The 20,657-nt window shown below is 32.3% G+C and overlaps 1 protein-coding gene across 1 annotated transcript; it reads left to right on the top strand.

Moving 5' to 3' along the window:
• Positions 1-107: 107 nt before the first annotated feature.
• LOC144851043 (fibroblast growth factor receptor 2-like) lies at positions 108-19,565 on the top strand. The gene is made up of 17 exons (XM_078708564.1): positions 108-326; positions 1,886-2,025; positions 2,351-2,543; positions 2,946-3,212; positions 3,364-3,651; positions 8,380-8,547; positions 8,976-9,098; positions 10,238-10,416; positions 10,685-10,762; positions 10,861-11,062; positions 12,214-12,324; positions 13,184-13,365; positions 13,548-13,670; positions 16,169-16,280; positions 17,058-17,154; positions 17,267-17,366; positions 17,889-19,565. The coding sequence occupies exons 1-17, from the start codon at positions 281-283 to the stop codon at positions 18,081-18,083; spliced, it is 2,604 nt and encodes an 867-aa protein (XP_078564690.1). The 5' UTR covers positions 108-280; the 3' UTR covers positions 18,084-19,565.
• Positions 19,566-20,657: the final 1,092 nt, after the last annotated feature.

Raw genomic sequence — 20,657 nt, 5'->3', positions numbered from 1 at the left:
CAAAATAACGAAACACATAGTAGTAATAGGCCGAATTTAAATTATGCAGCGTTGCTACTCTATGACGTGAAGTACTATACTTCCGGCAAATTACATACATTAGTTTAAAACCCCCGTTACGGAAGTGTGCAAGTTAGTGTCAAGAAGAGAAGCACGTCACACAGTGTCACAATAGTGCTTACTATATCAAAGGATATCACATATTGTGTAAATGTGAATTTCGAAAGGAATTCAATGCGGCAGTGTTTTGCCAAACGGAGTAAGATATTATCATCCTACTATGGCGAATAAATCTTACATTTTGCTTGGATTTTTACTTGTGCAAGGTAAGAAAATCTACATTATTTTAAACGCAACAATGATTCATAAGCCACATCAAAATATACTACAGTATGTGTAGGCCTACTTTTATACCATTGTCTATACGTGATAATAGGTAGGTACACTTGTGTATAACCATATAGCTATAGATTCTGGTAATTTTGATAATGATCATCTATCATAGGTAGACCTATATCAACTTAACTACAGAAAGTAAGTAAGTACCATGTGTATAGAACAGGAACGTAGCCTATTGTTGAAATATTTAGCCTAATTTACATACACATAGTATCATACTGTTGTTACACTTGAGTCACCTAGAATATCAAGATAAGTTAATTATAATAGCATTTGTATACCCCAGCTACGAAATATACACGGTCTATGATTAATGTAGTGTGGTAATTAAAAAAATGTAATGTTATAGTAGGTTTGCCTTGGAATTTTACCAATTAAAAACTAGCAAATCTAGGCCTACTGAGTAGTGTATCTGTAAGGCTATAAAAGAAGCAATATGAACCCTGTAAAAAGCTCTCTGTCTCAACTGGTTAGGCCCTATGGATGTTGTGGAAGAGGTCCACTTCCTCGAAGCGATATATGATGCTTATCGTCACTTCCAAAGATTACCTAGGCTAGCATTTGTCTCTAAGAAATTTTATCCAAAGGAATGGATTTCGTCATCTAAGATTTAAAGGGAAAAATACGTAAACATTTACTCAGGTTATTTTGAGAACTAAGCAAAATCATTTTGATAAGAAAGTGTTTTTTTAACTGGCCACATGGTTAGTGTAACATTATATTTTAACAAAGTTAAAGAAGTAGTTTTGGGGGTTAGGGAAACATGGCCAATCCGCTGTTTTTGTCAAATTAATTACATTGACATTGGTATTTTTATGTGATTAACATTTTATAATAATCTATAGTCACTTATGTATACTTTACTAAATTACGAACCTGCCAAGCATACAATGTATACACAAAATAGAGATACCGATTCCGGACACGCGCTTCCTGCTGCAGACAAGTTAAAATTATTAGTCATGATAATAAGACAAAATTGGAAAGGACTTGCTCACAGATGACAAGACAACATCATGACACATAATCATGGTGGAGCATCATTGTATCTATGGTAGAAAACAGGTTCATGTGCTTCAGTAAAATGCCTATACATGTACAGTATCAGGTATTGAAATCACGGTAATAAGTTTACCTGATTTTGGACATTTTTTTATTGATCTTTAATAAAAAATAATAATTGTAACGCCGAGAAGACCTCTGCTCTAAATTGTTACCTTCTTTATAACACATTCCACTACCATGACTAATCATATTAAAATATTAAATCTACGGTATGCTATAGATTTGAAGGGTTACGTCATTTCGCCTATTCTCACCAGATCTCGAAAGTCCTAGGTTTTATACAGTAGAAACCCTCTGGGCAAACCAACGAGGGCAAATTTGTTAGATCCCGACGTTGCCTCCTTTAATATAACTATATACTAATTGATAAAACCATAGTTTTCCTTCGTAATAAAACAAAATGCTTTCTTTGTTGAAATAGGTCTTGATTGTGCACTTTCACAATCGGTTGATGTTACAGCAAATCAGCGAGTGGTTAAAGGCCAACGAGTTAGCATCACTTGTCGGATAACCAGTAGAAATCTACAATACGATGTCCGATGGTCACTTGGTGATCAGTTAGTAAGTAGTTAGTTGTCGTGTCTATTTTACCTGGACAAACCAAAAGTAGCTATCGCTTTCTCCGGGGAGATGATATTATACAAAAAGTATCTTGATCAACCCTTCTCCATAATGGATTAATCCGTTCAAAGACTACCATCACCACTGTTGGTTTGTGTAATTTAGATGAAAGCAATACCAAAATGTCCATCCAAAAACATTACCAATGATCTAACCACTTCACAATTTCAAAATCAAAGTATCGATATTGCCTTACGTTATCATAATCTAGGTAAAGGATAAAATTATGTTTATTATTAAATTATCATTATTTTTCTATAAATAGATTACTAACAATACAATAGTAACGTTTAAGGAGCGTAGCAACCGTTATCAAGTTATACACCGAAGTATTGGCATTTGGGAATTAGTAATCCATAGTGCTCGACTTGATGATAGTGGCAAGTGGAGATGTACGAAGATGTCATCAAAACCTCCAATATCCGACTCCATGGACTTGAGTGTCAACGGTCCAGGAGGTACGTATGTAAAAGAAGATGAAAAAAAATAAAAAAATAAATAAATTGTATTCGAATGACTGAGGCAAACCGTAGCCATACAATCAGCACAGGACAAGGCTCTCCTCGACCGTAGGTTCTAGTCTACAAGTCTACTTAACACTGGAGGTCCAGTGTACACTTGCTCGTGAGCACACTTCCACTTTAAAGAACGCAGTGCATGTCTCAGAAGAGATAGGTGTTTACCCCGGTGTACTACAGTAGTCCATCATTCCTGGTGGCCGTGGTTCCATGGAGGGCATAATCCGAATTTCCTTAGTTTCCAGTTAATCTTGATGACAATTGTTATAATTAAATTTAAAAGAAATAAAAAGTGTCCATAAAATAATGTGTACTGCTACAAAATAATAATAATTTCTTCAGTGGCTCCAGTGATCAAGTGGATCACTCCGACACAGAACGTCAAAGTTGGAGATTACGTTCGCTTAGAGTGCAATGCAACAGGAGATCCATACCCAACAATAGTGTGGTACAGTCCATCAAGACAAGTCTTGCCAACAAACATCATCTCTTTTACTGGTGAAGTATACCAGTTTGTGGTTGACCGTGTGGACATTATTGACATCATCACCTGCTTTGCCAAAAACACCATTGGAAATATGTCAAAGACTGTTCGTATCAATGTAATGTGTAAGTTTTACTGAATCAATAAAGGATCATATAAATATTACCCTACTGCAGTTACTGCAGTATTTAATTTATGCTGTAATATTGCAGTTGCTTTGTTTATTTGATAGTTTGTTTTACTTATTATACTAAGATGGTTTTAATTCTTTTTCAGCTAAACCATTTCTCAGGTCTAAGGAAAGCAGTCGATTTTTAATACCAACGTGGGCTCTACTTAACACTACCCTCACTTGTAAATTTGGTGGACATCCAAAAGTTACCATAACATGGCTTAGATGGAACGGCACTCTATTTGAGTCGGTTACAATTAAATCTACACAAATATTATCAATAAGTACTATAACCATTCCTGTCAAAACAGTGACGGATTTTACAAGATACCAATGCAGGGCTGAAAATCAACTAGGAGTCGCTCAGCACACAATGAGACTTGTTCCGGGTGGTAAGAATTTCACATTTTGTTTCTTTCGTATAACAACTTTGATAGACTACAGATGGTGTACCAACCGCGATTAGATACTCGTTCCAGTCGGTACATCGTAGCTGTTTCCTTTGGGTAAACTTATTCCATAGATTAAAAGAACATTACCAGGTTTTGAAAAACTATTACGGTTATGTGATCAATCAACAGATGAGGAACTTCGTTATGTTATTATATAATATGCCTTTCTAATTGAATGAATTAGACTTACTTATTATCATTAAATAATTATTATAATTTAATAATTATGTAATGATAATAAATAGGGAGAGGGGGATGTAAGGACACGAGTAAGGAAATTACCAAAATTTCAATGATACAACTTTACATATCTTTTTAACAAATATTACATTTTATGACTCGAGTATCTGTGTAACCTTGCCATTTATCATTACTAGCATGATGATAGCCTTAATAACTTTGTTGTTCGTTTGTATCAAGATCATTATGTTGTCACAAAATTGACTATTATAAATTATATTTTATTATTTTATTATTATAAATATTATAATATAATATTTATAATAGTCACTTTAACAATTTTGTGACAACATAATTATCATGATACAAACTAACAAAGTTATTAAGGCCATCGTCATAAATGGCAAGGTTACACGGATACATACTCCAGTCATAAAATGTAATATTTGTTAAAATGATATGTAAAGTTGTATCATTGAAATTCTGGTAATTTCCTTGCTCATGTCCTTACATCCCCCTCCCTTAAGTTTGATAATTATAGACTTTTGTAGATTAATTAGAGATAAGGGGTTTTTGTAATAGGGGAAGCCACATGCATCCTGGAAAGAATTCTCTTACCCTTCGGATTCTGTGAATTGTCAATTTATAGTCTATTTTGGTCTCATAGTAGGCCTACAGTAGGCTACTTCTGATAACATTCTTTTGTCCTAACTTAGATACGCGCGTGTATTTTTTAAGTGAAAATCGAGGACTTACTCTACTACACTACTACTACTACTACTACTACTACTACTAATACTACTACTACTACTACTACTACTACTACTACTACTACTACTACTACTACTACTACTACTACTACTACTACTACTACTACTACTACTACTACTACTAATACACTACTATTACTAGTACTAATACACTACTAATACTATTATTACATTACTTTTCGTAAGTTTAGACCTTGCATTTCGCACGAATAATATACGTTAGGTACATGCAAGGAAAGTTGTAAAATATAAATCAGTACCCGTACTGCTGTAAATATTTGACAATTTATAATTTTGTATTATTACATTGTTGAAAATAGTTGTTTTTATCAATGAATGGAATTACTCTTTCGAAATTCTTCCACAATAAATCCAAACCTTTTTACCATTTGTTGCGACTTCTTTTCAGAAGTCAATAATTTTAATTAACATATGATATGTGTACGCTTTTCTTGAATTTGGTTTCGTTGGCTGTAGCACTGCTGTATTGGTGTTTTATTATAAATACACAATTTGTCCAGATACCAAATGTTATCAGTTCCAACACCCGCAAACCAAATATAATTTTAATTAATTTAAAATCTACGGAAACGATCGACTCTTACAGTCTTACTGGAGAGCAGGTCGAACGATCGCTAATCCAAAATGCTTAAACGGTCATACATGATACACAGTTACTGAAATTATTTTGATATTTACATTTTAACTTTCCTATGGTTATGGCCTATAACGTTGACAATGTTTGCACAAAATGTCTTTTATTTATTTTCTAATTTACTACAGTAGTCTCATGTAAAATTAACATTTATATTTGGTTCATTTCACACAATTACAAATCTGAAAATTGACAACCATTGCCAACTAAATGTGAACTTAAAACGTGCTGTACTAAAATTTACTTCTGTTAGAATAACAATATTTAGGCTAAACCTGTTGTGTTATGCACGCACGTAATTATATATTGTAGTATTATGCTTATTTATTGTTTGAACGATTTTATTCGAAATTATAGAATGATAGTATTGAAGTCTATCACAATAATTAAACTAGTCTATTAAAAAAATGTACAACTTCCGTTAAAATAGTTCAATTGGTTGCATTATGCACGCAATGGGGGTAATTATGGGGTATTAAGAACAGCATACACAAAGAATGAAACGCATTATCTACTGTCTTTCGTTTTTTTACTTGTACTTGAAGGTCGCATTGATAAAGCTCTTAATTAGCACTTCCGATTTTAACTTGTTACCGCCTTTTCGTGCCAACTTGTTCAACAGTAAGAGAGTGTACTTGCGTATACAAAGTTAATAATATTCATATATGCCTATAATCGTTATCAACCCGGTGAGAGTGCATGTATAACGATGATTTTAGAAAACTTCCAAAGTTGTAGGCCTAAAAAAAGTGACCGATCATTTATTTCTTCAAGCATAGAACTGTACTACATTAGTAGAAGTCTCTCCTTCTGGATACTATGTTATTCAGGGGTACCATTATCTCTGACACTTTCTCTTGAAACAGACGGGAGAAATCATATGTATTTGTTAACACTACGGCTAACCTCTTTTCAGGGAAACTTCTGATAAGTGGACACTTGGTTGCTGAAGGTGTCCCCTTTATGGTACTGGAATTCCAAATTATTTAAGACCACCAACTTGATTGCTTCAAATAAACATAAGTAATTACGACCGCGAATGCCGTTACCAATTGACATTTAGCTGAAATAGATAAAATCAATTTCTATTTGCTGTACTTTCTATTCAGAAAGAATGTTGTTGTGCGTTGAATTTAATGTAGTCTGCTTTTGAGGTGCATGTTGGGAAATACAGTGTAGGAAAATACATATTGAAACACTGTACCTCATACATATGTGTTAGCGCATATGTGACGTATTGGTGCAGTCGTATATTTTGTACAATGCAGTACCCCTCACTATGCCTTCTATACAAAATGTTCGGACGTTAGACAAATATTATTGAGGATGACACCCCCGGATACAATTTGCATATATTAATTTTTGACAGCTAAATTATTATATTTTTCACGCTGAGCTTTGAATCATCAGTTCTTGTTCATGTAAACAAATATGTATCCTTAAATAATAATTATAAATTAAATAGGATAGAATAAGGTAAATAATTATGCCGTTATTTTTTATTTAAATTAAACTCTACTTTTTGAGGAATTGAGGTCGGCTTATTTATATTAAAAATATTTAAACAAAGTAGACTATGTAATTATAACAGTTTACCCACACTAATGTTTTAAAAATAGGTTGATATCATTCTTATAGCTCTGTTCCCACTTGGACGCAACGTAAGGAACTGACATAAACGCACAGTGAGTAATTTGAGCAATCACGACGACGCGCGGATCATCTGAACTGACACTCACTTGTGCTTACGTTGCGTCTGCGTATCGTTGCATAGAGTCCAAGCTTTATTTAAATATATTTAATATAACGTAGCGTACGTACATTTTACTTCGACAAGTGTAAGTGTATTTATGTTTTCGATACACTGTATCTTTATAGGATGTCTGGTAATTAATTGCTTCCAATTATGATATTAGAAAATTTGATTAAGACCAGAATGACGGTTATTCATTAAACAGTTTTCAAATTTTAAAAATATTTAGATTTAGCTTTTAAATGACAGCTTATAACTTAACATCACGGAACACTGGATAAAATATTTAGAAAACTGATTGATCTCGAAAAAAAAAAGCGTTACTTAAAATGATCGCTAATTCGTTCAATTTAAATTGTTTCCGCAGTCCACATACCAAGTTATTTACGAACAAGTTATAAAAGTTAAGACCATGGTAAACAAAAGTGAATTTTAACCACTGTAATGACATTGTCCTTTAGAATTGTGTAGAAACATTGCTATTTTTATATAAATTCCCAGGCATGGAGATGTTTATTTTTGTATAATGTGTTTCTAATAGAACTGCATTCATTTAATAATGATAAATAATCACATCAAGTAACAATTATTGAAAACTAACATGACTGTAATTCACAATATATCTTTTGAAATTAGAAATTAGATTTAGTAGTCAGAGTATTAAACGTATGAAACGCCATTTGTGCCAAAATATTTGCTATTATATATTCGAAACACGGTCTAGAACCTAGACTAGTCATTGCCTTGATTTTGACATTAGTAATGCTACTGCAAATTGTACCGGTAACCAGGAACCGGTAGTGATACTTTGTAGTTTTATAAATCGATACGTATAAACCTATTATCGCTTATTCATTTATTTTTAAAAAGGGAAATAATTTCGTGACAAACTTGTGCATTTAAAGTATTATATGTCAGGGACGTATTTATTTACTATGGAGGTTACCTCCCTATAATGAAGAAATCAATGATTAGACCTGTCTTAGATTAACTGTCAAGGTGGGTTGGTTAGTAACCCATGTTTAGAAATGTCAAAATCTCTGCCAATAATGACGTAAATATTTTGAATTTTCAAAATGACTTTAATAAGGAACCATGAACCCAAAGTTGTAAAAATGTATAGTTTGAATATCAGCGATTCTGAATAATGCTTATTATGCTTACAACGGCTGTCAGGATCATTTCAAAATGGCCGCCATGTATTACCTATCATAATATTGCATAATATTACTGTGTTTATTTTTATCTATTTTTTATCATCGAAAAATAGAAATAATAATAACAAACATATTTGTTTATTGATTCACTAGATACTCCATCTGAACCAATCCTAGAAGAAGTTGAAACAACTCTGACAACCATACGACTTCTGTTCGATCCACCGAAGAGTGACGGTGGTCTTGGTATAACATACTATCGAATTGAATACCGTATTGTTGACGAAGGGGAAACACAATACAAAGATGTAACGCCACTAGGCAAGTTCAAAATATATCACTATTAAACAAGGTATTATGGGAAGAAATGTAAGGCAATATCATCCCAGCATTTAAGAGTTTCACCATTCAAACGACACCCAATTCTGCAGCAGTCAGTAAATTGAGTCTAGCTGACTGTCGCAAGTCATCTAGATACGTGACTTGCTGTATTAAATACGTTTAATACACGATACCTCTGTCAGTAGGTTCATATCTACCGACATATATGTATTCACAAACGATTATGTTGTTGAAGTTCACATACTTTAATAACAATTTATACATGTATGTTTAACTGATTCTACCCAGAAATGATTTTAAACATTTTAAGTGCAGGAGAACACATAATGCATCTAAAATGATGACACAAAATTGGAACTTACAATAGAGATGATATAATAACATTTTTTATTTTTGTAACTTTGTAGCAAAAGTATTGGAGTTAAGAAATCTGCAACCAAAGAAGCCATACCGGGTGAGAATAGCTGCAGGTAATGTGGCTGGAACTGGTAACTTTTCCATAGAAAGGACAGCGTTTACATCACGTGGAGGTAAGTAAGATAGGACTGGACGATTTTTATCAAATTTATCGTTATGAGTGTTATTATCAGTAACAGATATACACTCTTGTACAAATAAGTAACAATGTTATTTAATTATTTTTGTTTTGTTTTATTTCTTTTTTTAACAACTATAAAGGTTTAAACTTTGTTAACGTAATGTCCAAAGGCGTAGTATTCGTCACAATATATATAAATATAATTTAATTGTGTAATATTTCAATCGGCCCCAAGCGTGTTGAGTGTTCTCGTGGGGTTTGCCTCAATGTAATTTGTTATTTACAGCAATCTTAAAACTAGCATTCATCTTCACATTCCTCTCTGTGACTAAGAATATTATAGATAAGATATTAATGACATAATTATGTAACGTAGATAAAAGGAAATGACTTAATTTTACAAGATCAATCAATGATTCATCAGAAGCAATCATTTATGTCATTTTAATCATACAAATGCCTTTTGCCAACAGCAGGAGATTCTTACTTTGTGGTACCAAGTAGTGACCATCTGAGCACGCGTCCTTAAGTCCTGTCTACACTATCAAACTAATTTGACAAAAAAGTGTAATTTGCCCAAACATGGTAGTAATTGTCCTAAATATGGTAGTGATATAACATCAACATGTTTATATATGGGCACATCAAAGTTAAGTATGATAGTGTAGACAAGGCTTTACCAACCAATTACACTATTATTGTTTTCTTTCAATAGCTTTCTATTTACTACTTTTATTTACATTTAAATAAATGTTAGATTTTTAAATATGATATTTCAAATTTTTTAGCAATTTCTTTTTGTTTGTTGATATGCTATATTGTTTATAAACTAACGTTTGACAGTTGGTCAAGGGAGTTGTAAAAAAAGAACTCCTCGCATAAACTATAAAAACACTTATTTGTTAATTCTTTAGGCCTATTATGATTCGTCTAATTTAATACGAGTAACATTACAGTATTATATGTTTTAATGATTTAATGACTTGTAACATAACATTTACCCACAATTGTACATGTTTTTCTTTCTATCATAATTTCTTTTCTATCATAATTTATAAAAACTTCAAAAAAATACATATACTAAACCTTGAATTATAATTGATTAAATAACCGCTAGACATTTTGACGTAGGACCCAAGTTGCCAACGGCACCAGCAGCGACACTGGACCCTGATAAACACAATGATCGCACTACGCTGGCGCTCAAGATTGCCATCCCAATTGTGGGTGTTTTCATGGCATTGGCATTTGCAGTATTAATGGTTCTTGCGATTATAGCAATACAAAAGAGAAAGTGGAGAGTTCTTGAGGTATATATATATATATATATTTATATATAATATTCAATTTAATAATACTGTATAAACACTCATTTGGGAAACCCATATTCAGGGGATACTTATATTAAGGAGATACTTTTCCGAAAAAGGGAAGAAAGCAATCCCTATTATAGGTTTATAATCTAATTATATCAAGTCAATGATGGTTCATTAGAATGCAAGCACATAGACGTAGACATTCAATAAGCTATTTTTAAATATTCGACACAAAATTTTGCATTATTTTTGTTGTTTCTAGGAGGAGCAATTGTACCGATTTCACACCGGCAGTTCCAGTGTTGAGAGTATACCTTCTCTTCTGAAAACTATTAGTAGAGTAAGTAAACAAAATACACAAAATATAAATCAATTTTTCGATACATTGTTTATACGTTTCCACACGAACCTTAATATTTTATTATATTTTTTTGGCAGGCATATGTAGATGTTAACATTCCATCGATGCAGTTTAAAAATTTAACATGTGGTAAAAGACGAAATTTCGAGTTTTCGAGAGATAAGTTAAAACTTGGCAGAACGATTGGCAACGGTTCGTTTGGTAAAGTAGTAAAAGCTGAAGCTAAAGATCTGATTAGACCTGGTTACGTCACAACAGTCGCTGTCAAAATGTTAAAAGGTAAGAAAAAGCATTTAGAAAAATAGGAGTAGAACAGTGGTATTTGAATTAGGACCAGTACTAAGTATTTGAATCTGCTGAAAGACTGAAATATGTGTCTATCCAGGAAAGACTGCGTTTGTAGAAACGAGAGAAAGTGGCTAAATGGTCTACCGTCAGTACAATCACATTATTGTAGAAACACTTTCACTTACAGAAATAAGAATTTGTACCCTAATACAAAAATCGCCAAGCTCCACCCAGAGTTTAAATCTTCTGCAGAGAATGGTATCGAGCCGTGTGCCAAACACGATTTACTCAAACGTTTCATAAACAAAACCGGTCTGAGGACGGACCAGTGCGGCAATGCAAAATACGTGAAAGTTGATGCTGCTAAGCATAAGGCACATATTTTGAGTAAAAACCGAGCCAGAAAAGAAAAGTATGATTATAAAGATAGTGCAAATGATGAGGTGTCTGTGTGGACCATGGATTTACAGGCCGTTCTGTTATGTCCTCGGACAAAAGCCAGTACCATGTACAAGTTCACAATTTCACCCTCTACGACCTAAAGAAGAAAAACGGATATTGCTATGTGTGTTAAGAACACGAAGGGGATTTTGGTAGTGATGTGTTTGCATCGATGCAGTATACTCACTTCAACAAAGTAATTGAGGAAAATCCACTGATCATTATCAGGAGCGACGTTTGTGGATACCAACATCGCAATGCAACTGTCGCTAATGCATGTCTGCAGTTGGCGAAGAAAAAAAAATAACACAAAAATATCTTGTTGCGGAGCTAGGCAGTGCATACCACTAACGAGCGTAAAATTGTAGGGGACATCTTTAACCCGCGAGAATACGTTGTCGTCATGGAGAATTGTCGACAAAGACCAACACCAGTCTGTTAATTACGTTGCGCCATAATTATATTGCGTCATCTTATCTATATTACATTTAGCTTCCATTGAAATATTGAATAAATATTTGTTTTTAAAGAATTTTTGTGTTTTTCAAAAAAAGAGTAACGAAATGTATATTCTCATGTATTGAATTTTGGAAAATAATATGATCAAGATGACATGTCCCGTACCAATACGAATGTTCTTTAAACATAGCCGAATTACAAATAAATGTTTAATTATTTCTTCTTCAAAATATTGTGTTTAGAAAATGCTACTGAAGTTGATCGACAAGACTTGTTAAAAGAACTAAGGGTTATGAAACTGCTTGATGTTCATCCTAATATCGTCGTCTTGTTGGGATGTTGTACAGATCGTGGTACGTATCTTTCCATCCATGACGCAAAAGACAATAGATTATATGACATGATAATAGGGTTTATCGCAAATAACTACTAACATATCGATTGACTCCTGTCAATTTTAAAACACGTACTTTTATAGATATTTGTCTATTTGTTGTTGCCGATATAAATACCATAAAAATGAATAATAGATTTAATCTTTTGAAATTTATTATTGATTTTTGTACAAGTCTCTTCTCATTTTTTCAACGAAGTTAAAGAGAATTCAGAATCGATCAGCTGTCGATAATACGATTTTAGTGAGGTTAGGAATATTACTATAGTATGATGATGTTTGTTTCGAATTACACTCATCGACGCATTACAAGCATGTACTGTTGTTGCCATTAGGACACGTTACTCTCATTTACTTTTTTCCAATGAAAATCAACTGTGAAATTAAGATAACAAACACGTGATGTCAATTGTATAAAAATAACTAGTTGAATAAACGAGTAATTTATTATTTATAATGAACGTATTAAAATTCCAAGGCAGTTTTAGATTATTATTATTACTATTATTAATATTAGTAGTAAATGCAATTTCTAGTTGCTGAACCTTTCTTTTTATATATCAAATATTAAATCTAATTTAAAACAATGTGTTCGTATACAACCATTTAGAAATGATTTCGAAGTTCGTTTTAAAAAGGAACAGGAAATTTAAACACAACTTAACTTCTTACTTATGTTTTTAGTCGCGTGGACGCGACTCTATAGTTCACTATGTCGGTCGGTCTGTCGGTCAGTCGGTCTGTCGGTCTGTCTCTCGGTCCGGTATCACTATGCATAGCACGCGACTTAATGGCTGTTGGCCTTGTTATTTCTTCAGATCCAATTTATGTTATTATGGATTTCCTACCAAATGGGAACTTATTGGGTCATTTGCGAAGCAGTCGACAGAAGGTGGAAAGTTCCAACCGTACAAGTATGAAAACGTATCTTAGCCCGACAGATCTTCTACGATATGCGTATGAAGTAGCCAATGGTATGGCGTATTTGGCATCGATGAAAGTAAGTACCGTAGAATGATGTCATATCACCATATTTGGGCACATCACCCTTTTTTTTGTCAAGCTAGTTTGGTAGTGTAGACAGAGCTTAAAATCTAATGCTGTATTAAAACAAATTTGAAATATTCTAAAGGCGGAACAAGTATAAAAAAATACTGTGGAAACATAATGTTTGTTTTTCAGTGTATACATCGTGATCTTGCCGCAAGAAACATCCTGTTATCACGTGACTGTATATGTAAATTGGCAGATTTTGGATTGGCACGTGACGTCATGAATGGCGGAGTTTATCAAAGGAAATCACAGGTTAGGTTAATTGTGATACATACAGAAATACATAGCCCAACTGTGTGTGCAAAACACATTTTACATTTATAGTCCAGTTCCCTATGTAAAAAAAAGTGCCTTCGTGTGCAGATCATGGGGAAAGTGTAAACATTGTGTTTTATGAATGTTTGAATCATGCTGGTTATAAAAACCCATGTTGTCAAATTTCTAAAATTCAACTTTGACCTCTGACCTCAATTTGAATATTTTGACCCATTGAAAACAAAATGGTCATATCTTTGCAAAGCTTAGATTAAATAAAGTAATTTTAGTTTCAAATTATTTGGAAGATGCATATTAATATTCGTTCTAATGAAAAAGTTTGTCCAAAAATGGCCGGAAGTATGATTTTTGGCATTTTTGACCTTTGACCTACATATGATATAACTTCGTAACTAACAGTTGGACAAACTTTAAATAGGGCTCAAATTATTCTGAAGGTATAAGTTTCTATTCAGTCTAATGAGAACTTTTTCAAGAAAATTACTTAAAATCTTTGTATTGACCTTTGACCGTACTGGTAGTACACATTTCTATAATCTCAAAAACTAGTGGCCGTAAAAGGGTTTTTTTTTTGTGAAATTTTTCGAAAAATTTACATTTATATGTTGTATAATAACAACATTTTATAAAAATGTAAAAAAATTCTATTTATGAAAACTAACTTTGTAATTTATTAACATCACTAGCGTTTGTTATAGTATTAGTAATGTGTTATATTTGCTGATTTTGAGCACTTCAAATGAATTTATCAGAATTATGTGTATTTAATATTAATTTTTTTTTTTTTTGATATAAAGAAAATTTAATTATCTATCAAATAAGACCATTTTCAAATTATTATGGCTAAAACTTAATTAGATACAGGGAAAAAAGTGTATTTTTACTTGTGTGAACAGCGCCCTCAATCTTCATTTTTTCCCTTAAAATACCACATTTTTATGTGGTTTCATAAACTTAGCTGGTTATAACTTTGTTTCAAAGATTTTTTACAGTAACCTGTAATTTACATACCCCTTCTATAACATACTAGGTCAGTTTCTGAAAAAAATTTAGAAAAATATCCTTATAGCTTGATATTTTTGTTGAGGTTATTACATGATACATGCCAACAAAATATTTTAAATTTTGTGCTAAAAGTCCATCTTTTTGGTTTAATAAAAGCTATCTAGCAGTATTACTACACAAAATTCATATTTTATTTTATAGATTTTATGATTATCTTTCCAATAAAATGTGCTGTTTGTGTAAGAATGTCTGTACAAGATTGTTTGTACTGACCAAAAAGATGGATTTTTAGCACAAAATCAAAATCTTTTTTAGCGTGTACCATGTAATAACCTCAAGAAAAATATCAAGCTATCAAAATATTTTTTTCATTTTATCTCAGAAACTTACTTATTATATGGTAGAAGGGGTATGTAAGTTACACGTCACTGACAACAAATCCTTTAAAAAGTTACAACCAGCTAAGTTTATAAAACCACATAAAAATGTGGTATTTTGAGGGAAAAAATGAAGATTGAGGGCGCTGTTCACACAAGTAAAAATACACTTTTTTGCCTGTATCTAATTAAGTTTTAGCCATAATAATTTGAAAATGGTCTTATTTGATAGATAATTAAATTTTCTTCATATGAAAAAAATAAAACTTCATATTAAATACACATAACTCTGATAAATTCATGTGAAGTGCTTAAAATCAGCAAATGTAACACATTATAATACTATAACAAACGCTAGTGATGTTAATAAATTACAAAGTTAGTTTTCATAAATAGAATTTGTTTACGTTTTTATAAAATGTTGTTATTATACAACATAAAAATGTAAATTTTTCTAAAAATTTCACAAAAAAACCCTTTTACGGCCAATAGTTTTTGATATTGTAGGAATGTGTACTACCAGTACAGGTCAAAGGTCAATAAAAAGATTTTAAGTAATTTTCTTGAAAAAGTTCTCATTAGATTGAATAGAAACTTATACCTTCTGATTAATTTGAGCCCTATTTAAAGTTTGTCCAACTGTTAGTTACGGAGTTATATCTTATGTAGGTCAAAGGTCAAAAATGCCAAAAATAATACTTCCGGCCATTTTTGGACAAACTTTTCCATTAGAACGAATATTAATATGCATCTTCTAAATAATTTGACACTAAAATTATTTCATTTAATCTAAGCGTTGCAAAGATATGACCATTTTGTTTTCAATGGGTCAAAGTATTCAAATTGAGGTCAGAGGTCAAAGAAGAATTTTAGAAATTTGACAACATGAGTTTTTATAACCAGCATGCTTCAAATATTCATAAAACGCAATGTTTACACTTTCCCCATGATTTGCACACGAAAATACATAGGGAACTGGACTATTATGATGGTTTACTGTCACCTTCGAAAACCATGTTTGAGTTTCTATCTATACATAACTATAAGTAATTATTTCAGAAAAAAATAAAAATATTTTGTTTGTTTTTACAGGGACGAGTTCCAATACGTTGGATGGCATTAGAATCACTTATTGATAATGTTTACACAATACAGAGTGATGTTTGGTCGTTTGGGGTGCTGCTTTGGGAAATAATAACTATTGGTAAATCCTTTTGCACTTTTGATTATTCTTTGCTCCTCAAATTATTTTCCGTCTATCACCTCAAATTGGTGTTGTGTAGCACGTGAGGACCAACTAATAAAATAACTAATACAAATGTTATCCCTTCACTATTTCAAGTAAATCACTTTCTTCAGAGTTTTGTCGCTTTAGTGTAATAGTAAGAGAAAAGAAATGCATTTTGTTCAACCTAAAACTACTCTACTAACTAAACTACAAACATTCTCTTTTTTATTTATAGCACGTGTGCGATGCATGTTTCAGGTTTTCTTCTTTCTACTTCAAGACTTTCTGCAGTATAAACTATTTATATTAGAATTTACTTGCCCGTAAGTAAAAATAAAAAAGCGTTAAGGGAATTACTTTCTGTAAAAAATCACTTCAGTTCAACTATAGAGAAGCTTGTAAATTAATTTTCCATGCTGATCATTTTTACTCTAACTAATAACAAAATGCCATGTTAACAGCATCGTACGCAGTACAATATATATTTTCTGTTAATTTTGTTTTCTTTATAACAACTCTACTACAACAGAACCTTTGGTACTCCCCTATTAAGAAATAACAAACAAAGATAAATATACTGTATGTAATACCGTTCACAAGGCACTTTGTTGGGCCCGGAAGGTTTAGTCCTAATATCGTTTACTGTCAACGGTTAATTCCTCTTCATACGGCATTTAGGCCTATCGAGTTGGGTTTTTTTCGAGTTACTGAATGTATAATATTTCGTTACATTAAGTTGTGTTGATTTTTCAGGATCATACCCGTACCCAGGCATGTCATCTAAACGTCTTATATCAGATTTACAGAAAGGCTTTCGAATGCCAAGACCAGATCACGCAAATGACGATGTGTAAGTTATTCATCAATCATAATAATACTCATAAAAACAAGTGTCAACCTCTCCCTCCTCATTTGCACGATACAAAACCTGTTTTACATTTTTTTTTAACATTTTACTTTAGGTATCAGATCATGTTAGAGTGTTGGAACACAAGTCCAGAATTACGACCCAGTTTTTTAGAACTAAAACGCAAATTAGAAATAATGTTATCAGAATGTAGGGTGAGTAATAAGATTATCGGCGGGCACCTTTATATTTTTAAGTTAGAAATCATGAATAATAAATGAGATTAATTATGATATAGAGTATAACTTTTTAGGGGGCGCTATTAGGTATGGACATAGGCCTACATCTAATAGCTCCAGATCTTGAGGGTCGTAGACAATTGTATTCAAAAAATAACACAGGATTACGCAAGATATGTAGTACTAAGGAAAAAGAAACAGTAAACCACTTTTATTTAAATGTGGTCATTAAATTCTGTTAGAAATGATGTATTTTAGATCTTAAGGACGACGGCATAGACAGTAATATTGGGATAATTTCAAATGTGGATCTCAAGAATTAAAGCATCACTTCATGCTAGGCAATTTATTAATTGATAGTGAAACATTTTTTAGTGTACATGTTGTAAAAAAATATTTAATGAAAGCATGGCTTACTAAATATTATCTACAATGCATGTAAATAATGATTTTATTTCACATAGGAATTCACGTTTTTATTTTTTTGTTAACAAACAGGAATACATTGTATTAGACGAGCTCGAAGAACTTGTGTATGACTACGCCTTAATCGGTTCCAACGACATCGCCAAAGAGATATTTCCGGAAGTTGCCGAGAATGATTTAGCGACGACTCGCAAGACTGGAAGGAGTCTTCGGACTGAACGAACGCCTTCGGGAAAAATACAAACACCATTCGACTTCCCCTTATAAATTATTTTTGTAAATTGTATCATAGGCTGGCTATAAATATTTTTAAATTCTCAAAACGTTTTTTACCATATACATTTTAAACTTTTAATTTAATGATGTCCCTAAATGCAAACAAGTATACACTTTTACCAATTTCTTTTTATTTTTGTCCAGCTCAGATTACATTTTTTTCAATCCTACATCTGTCATTGGTTTTGGTCATACTGCCCAGATATAATATCCAATTACCGATACACTAAGTATAATATAATATAATAATATCCTGGATTTATATAGCGTCTAATGCTGTGAAACCTCTAAGCGCTGTACATAGATTAATAAGAAAAAGGGAAATCCAACCATGCCAAAAAAAAAAAACCCAAACCGCAGTAAGGGGATACGCCTTCGTCGCTAACCAGGGATCGGTCTAATTGAACCCCGGTCAGCACCAGTTGTGTCTCAGTCATCCCGGACTCGACTCAGGCGCCTCCTGCCCTACAAAAATAGATCTAAAACAATCTAGTTGGCATGGTAAAGGAGAAAAAAGGAGATAAAATGCTTTATGATGGATTAATCCATGCACTAATATAATTTGTAATTACTTTTTGATCGGTTTTGGTTGATAGTAGGCCTAATTCAATTAATAATAATAATAATTTTAAATTTATAAGATTTTGAAATGTCCAAGTAATGTTTGGTTTAGGTTTGTGTATATTATTATTTGAAACAATATTCTAATTTGTGTATAAAGTTAAATATCATTTCCATTGTTAAAATTATGTAAATATGAGTAACATAGTATTAATTATTAAATAGGAATTAAATGTGACGCCATATACATGTTTTGCTTGATAAAGAAAAAAAAACAGTAGGATAAAGAAATTAAATATCATTTGAAAATAATTCTATGATAGACTATGTGAAATCTAGGCCTACACCAAACAATGTAAATAATAGCACATCGTAGTACTAGTACTAAAGTTGGGTCTATTACTAGTAACCCGGTAAAATGCTTTACATGCTATCCATATGAGCTTTTAAAAATGTACAAATTATGTGTCACTAATTAGTTTGGCCTAGGCCTAAATGCGTTTTACGGATCTAATGAATGACGCCGTAAAGCCATTTGCCATTATTGCGAGAATAGACCCCCAAAGAGTCAAAAAGTATTTATAAATGTTTTCATTAAAAACAATACATATAGTAACAACTTGTTTATTATGTATCTTCAGATGTAATAACAGTAGGCCTACTGTATTATTAGTACGGCCGGCCGCGTGTGTGATACCGAATTGGCCAACTACGGTGTTCTACCTAACCGCGTCTGGTTTTACGATACTAGGCATACTTTGTTAATTGTTATTTCATCAACTTAGGGGGACTCTTGTAGGCAAGTTACATTATTTTGGTCAGTTTCTTTTAGTTGGCAAGATAGGCAGCAATTAAAACATCATATTCGGAAGTCACACCTGAGGAATTCATGCGAAGATGAAGGCATAATGGCAGACTATTATTATTACTAATATTATTATTTGGGAATTTCTAATATTGTAGTGAACACAATAAAGATAACTTAAACTTTCTCTATGTTAAAATACGATAATTGTCACTAAGATAATTTTGTATACTATTGCCTGTTTGCCTTTATCGATTATCATTAGTCTAATAAATAACAGCCACTTACAACAGCCTTATTTAATTGGAGCTAATTGTACATGGCAACACAGGGCAAAAGAAGGTGATATCGGATTGGAAAAAGTCTGATTACGTTGTATGTATTTTTTAAATTTCAATCCTGACCAATCAAATTGTTTATAAAATGCTATAATCAATAATAGAGTAGGAACATTCCGCGTACTTGCCCTGTGTACTTGATTGTTTAGCCGGATATAGATTGAAGAAAATGGTGACAATTAAAAATGATGTTATAAAGTATATCACATGAATTGAAGGCACTGAATTTCCATATTTGGTCAGTAGGCTATGTAGTTGTAAGTATCTGAAAAGGAATTAAACCGGGCTGTTGGTTCTTTTTTTGTTATGTTCGTTGAATATTTCAATTAACCGTTACTACAAACGTTAACAGAACGTTATTAACCCCGTTCTAACAAATACTTATGGCTGGGCTTCACATAGTGCTAACATAAACACAATATCACTGCCCTCGGTATCAACATCGTTTAGTATAAGTAATATATTCGAAATGGGATAGGCGTATGCAAACAAATATGTACACAGGAAATAACACTTATGTCTACACATTTGTGGGTTGGTAGGCCTAGAAAGAACTCGGAATAGCGTGCGTCTCTGCATTTTTCTAAAGATTTCACTTTCGCTAATGTTTCATTTCATTGATTTTGTCCAGTACAATTATGAAGAGGAGAAAATACTTGAAGTATCTATGAAAACATGGAATTTATTGCTTTGATTTTGTAACAAACACATTAACGTCTTACAAATATTTTATCGAGTGTGTATGCCTAGTCATTTCACCCCTTAAGCTGCTTGAAAAATATTTTTAAAGTAATAGTCTCGTTTGGTCCAGGCAATTATCGTCTTTTCAAATATCTAATAAATACATCTAAGTACATCTAA

This window comes from Antedon bifida, chromosome 8 (genome assembly GCF_963402885.1).
Source record: "Antedon bifida chromosome 8, ecAntBifi1.1, whole genome shotgun sequence".
Taxonomy (NCBI): Eukaryota; Metazoa; Echinodermata; class Crinoidea; order Comatulida; family Antedonidae; genus Antedon; species Antedon bifida.
The sequence above is the reverse complement of the archived record's forward strand: the minus strand, read 5'-3'. Positions and strand labels throughout refer to the sequence as shown.

Excerpts from the sequence above, each read along its gene's own strand:
- LOC144851043 (XM_078708564.1), top strand. The coding sequence starts at position 281 with ATGGCGAATAAATCTTACATTTTGCTTGGATTTTTACTTGTGCAAG. Across the intron at positions 10,417-10,684 it reads GAAAGTGGAGAGTTCTTGAG|GAGGAGCAATTGTACCGATT; the intron begins GTATATATATAT and ends TGTTGTTTCTAG. Across the intron at positions 17,367-17,888 it reads TAATGTTATCAGAATGTAGG|GAATACATTGTATTAGACGA; the intron begins GTGAGTAATAAG and ends GTTAACAAACAG.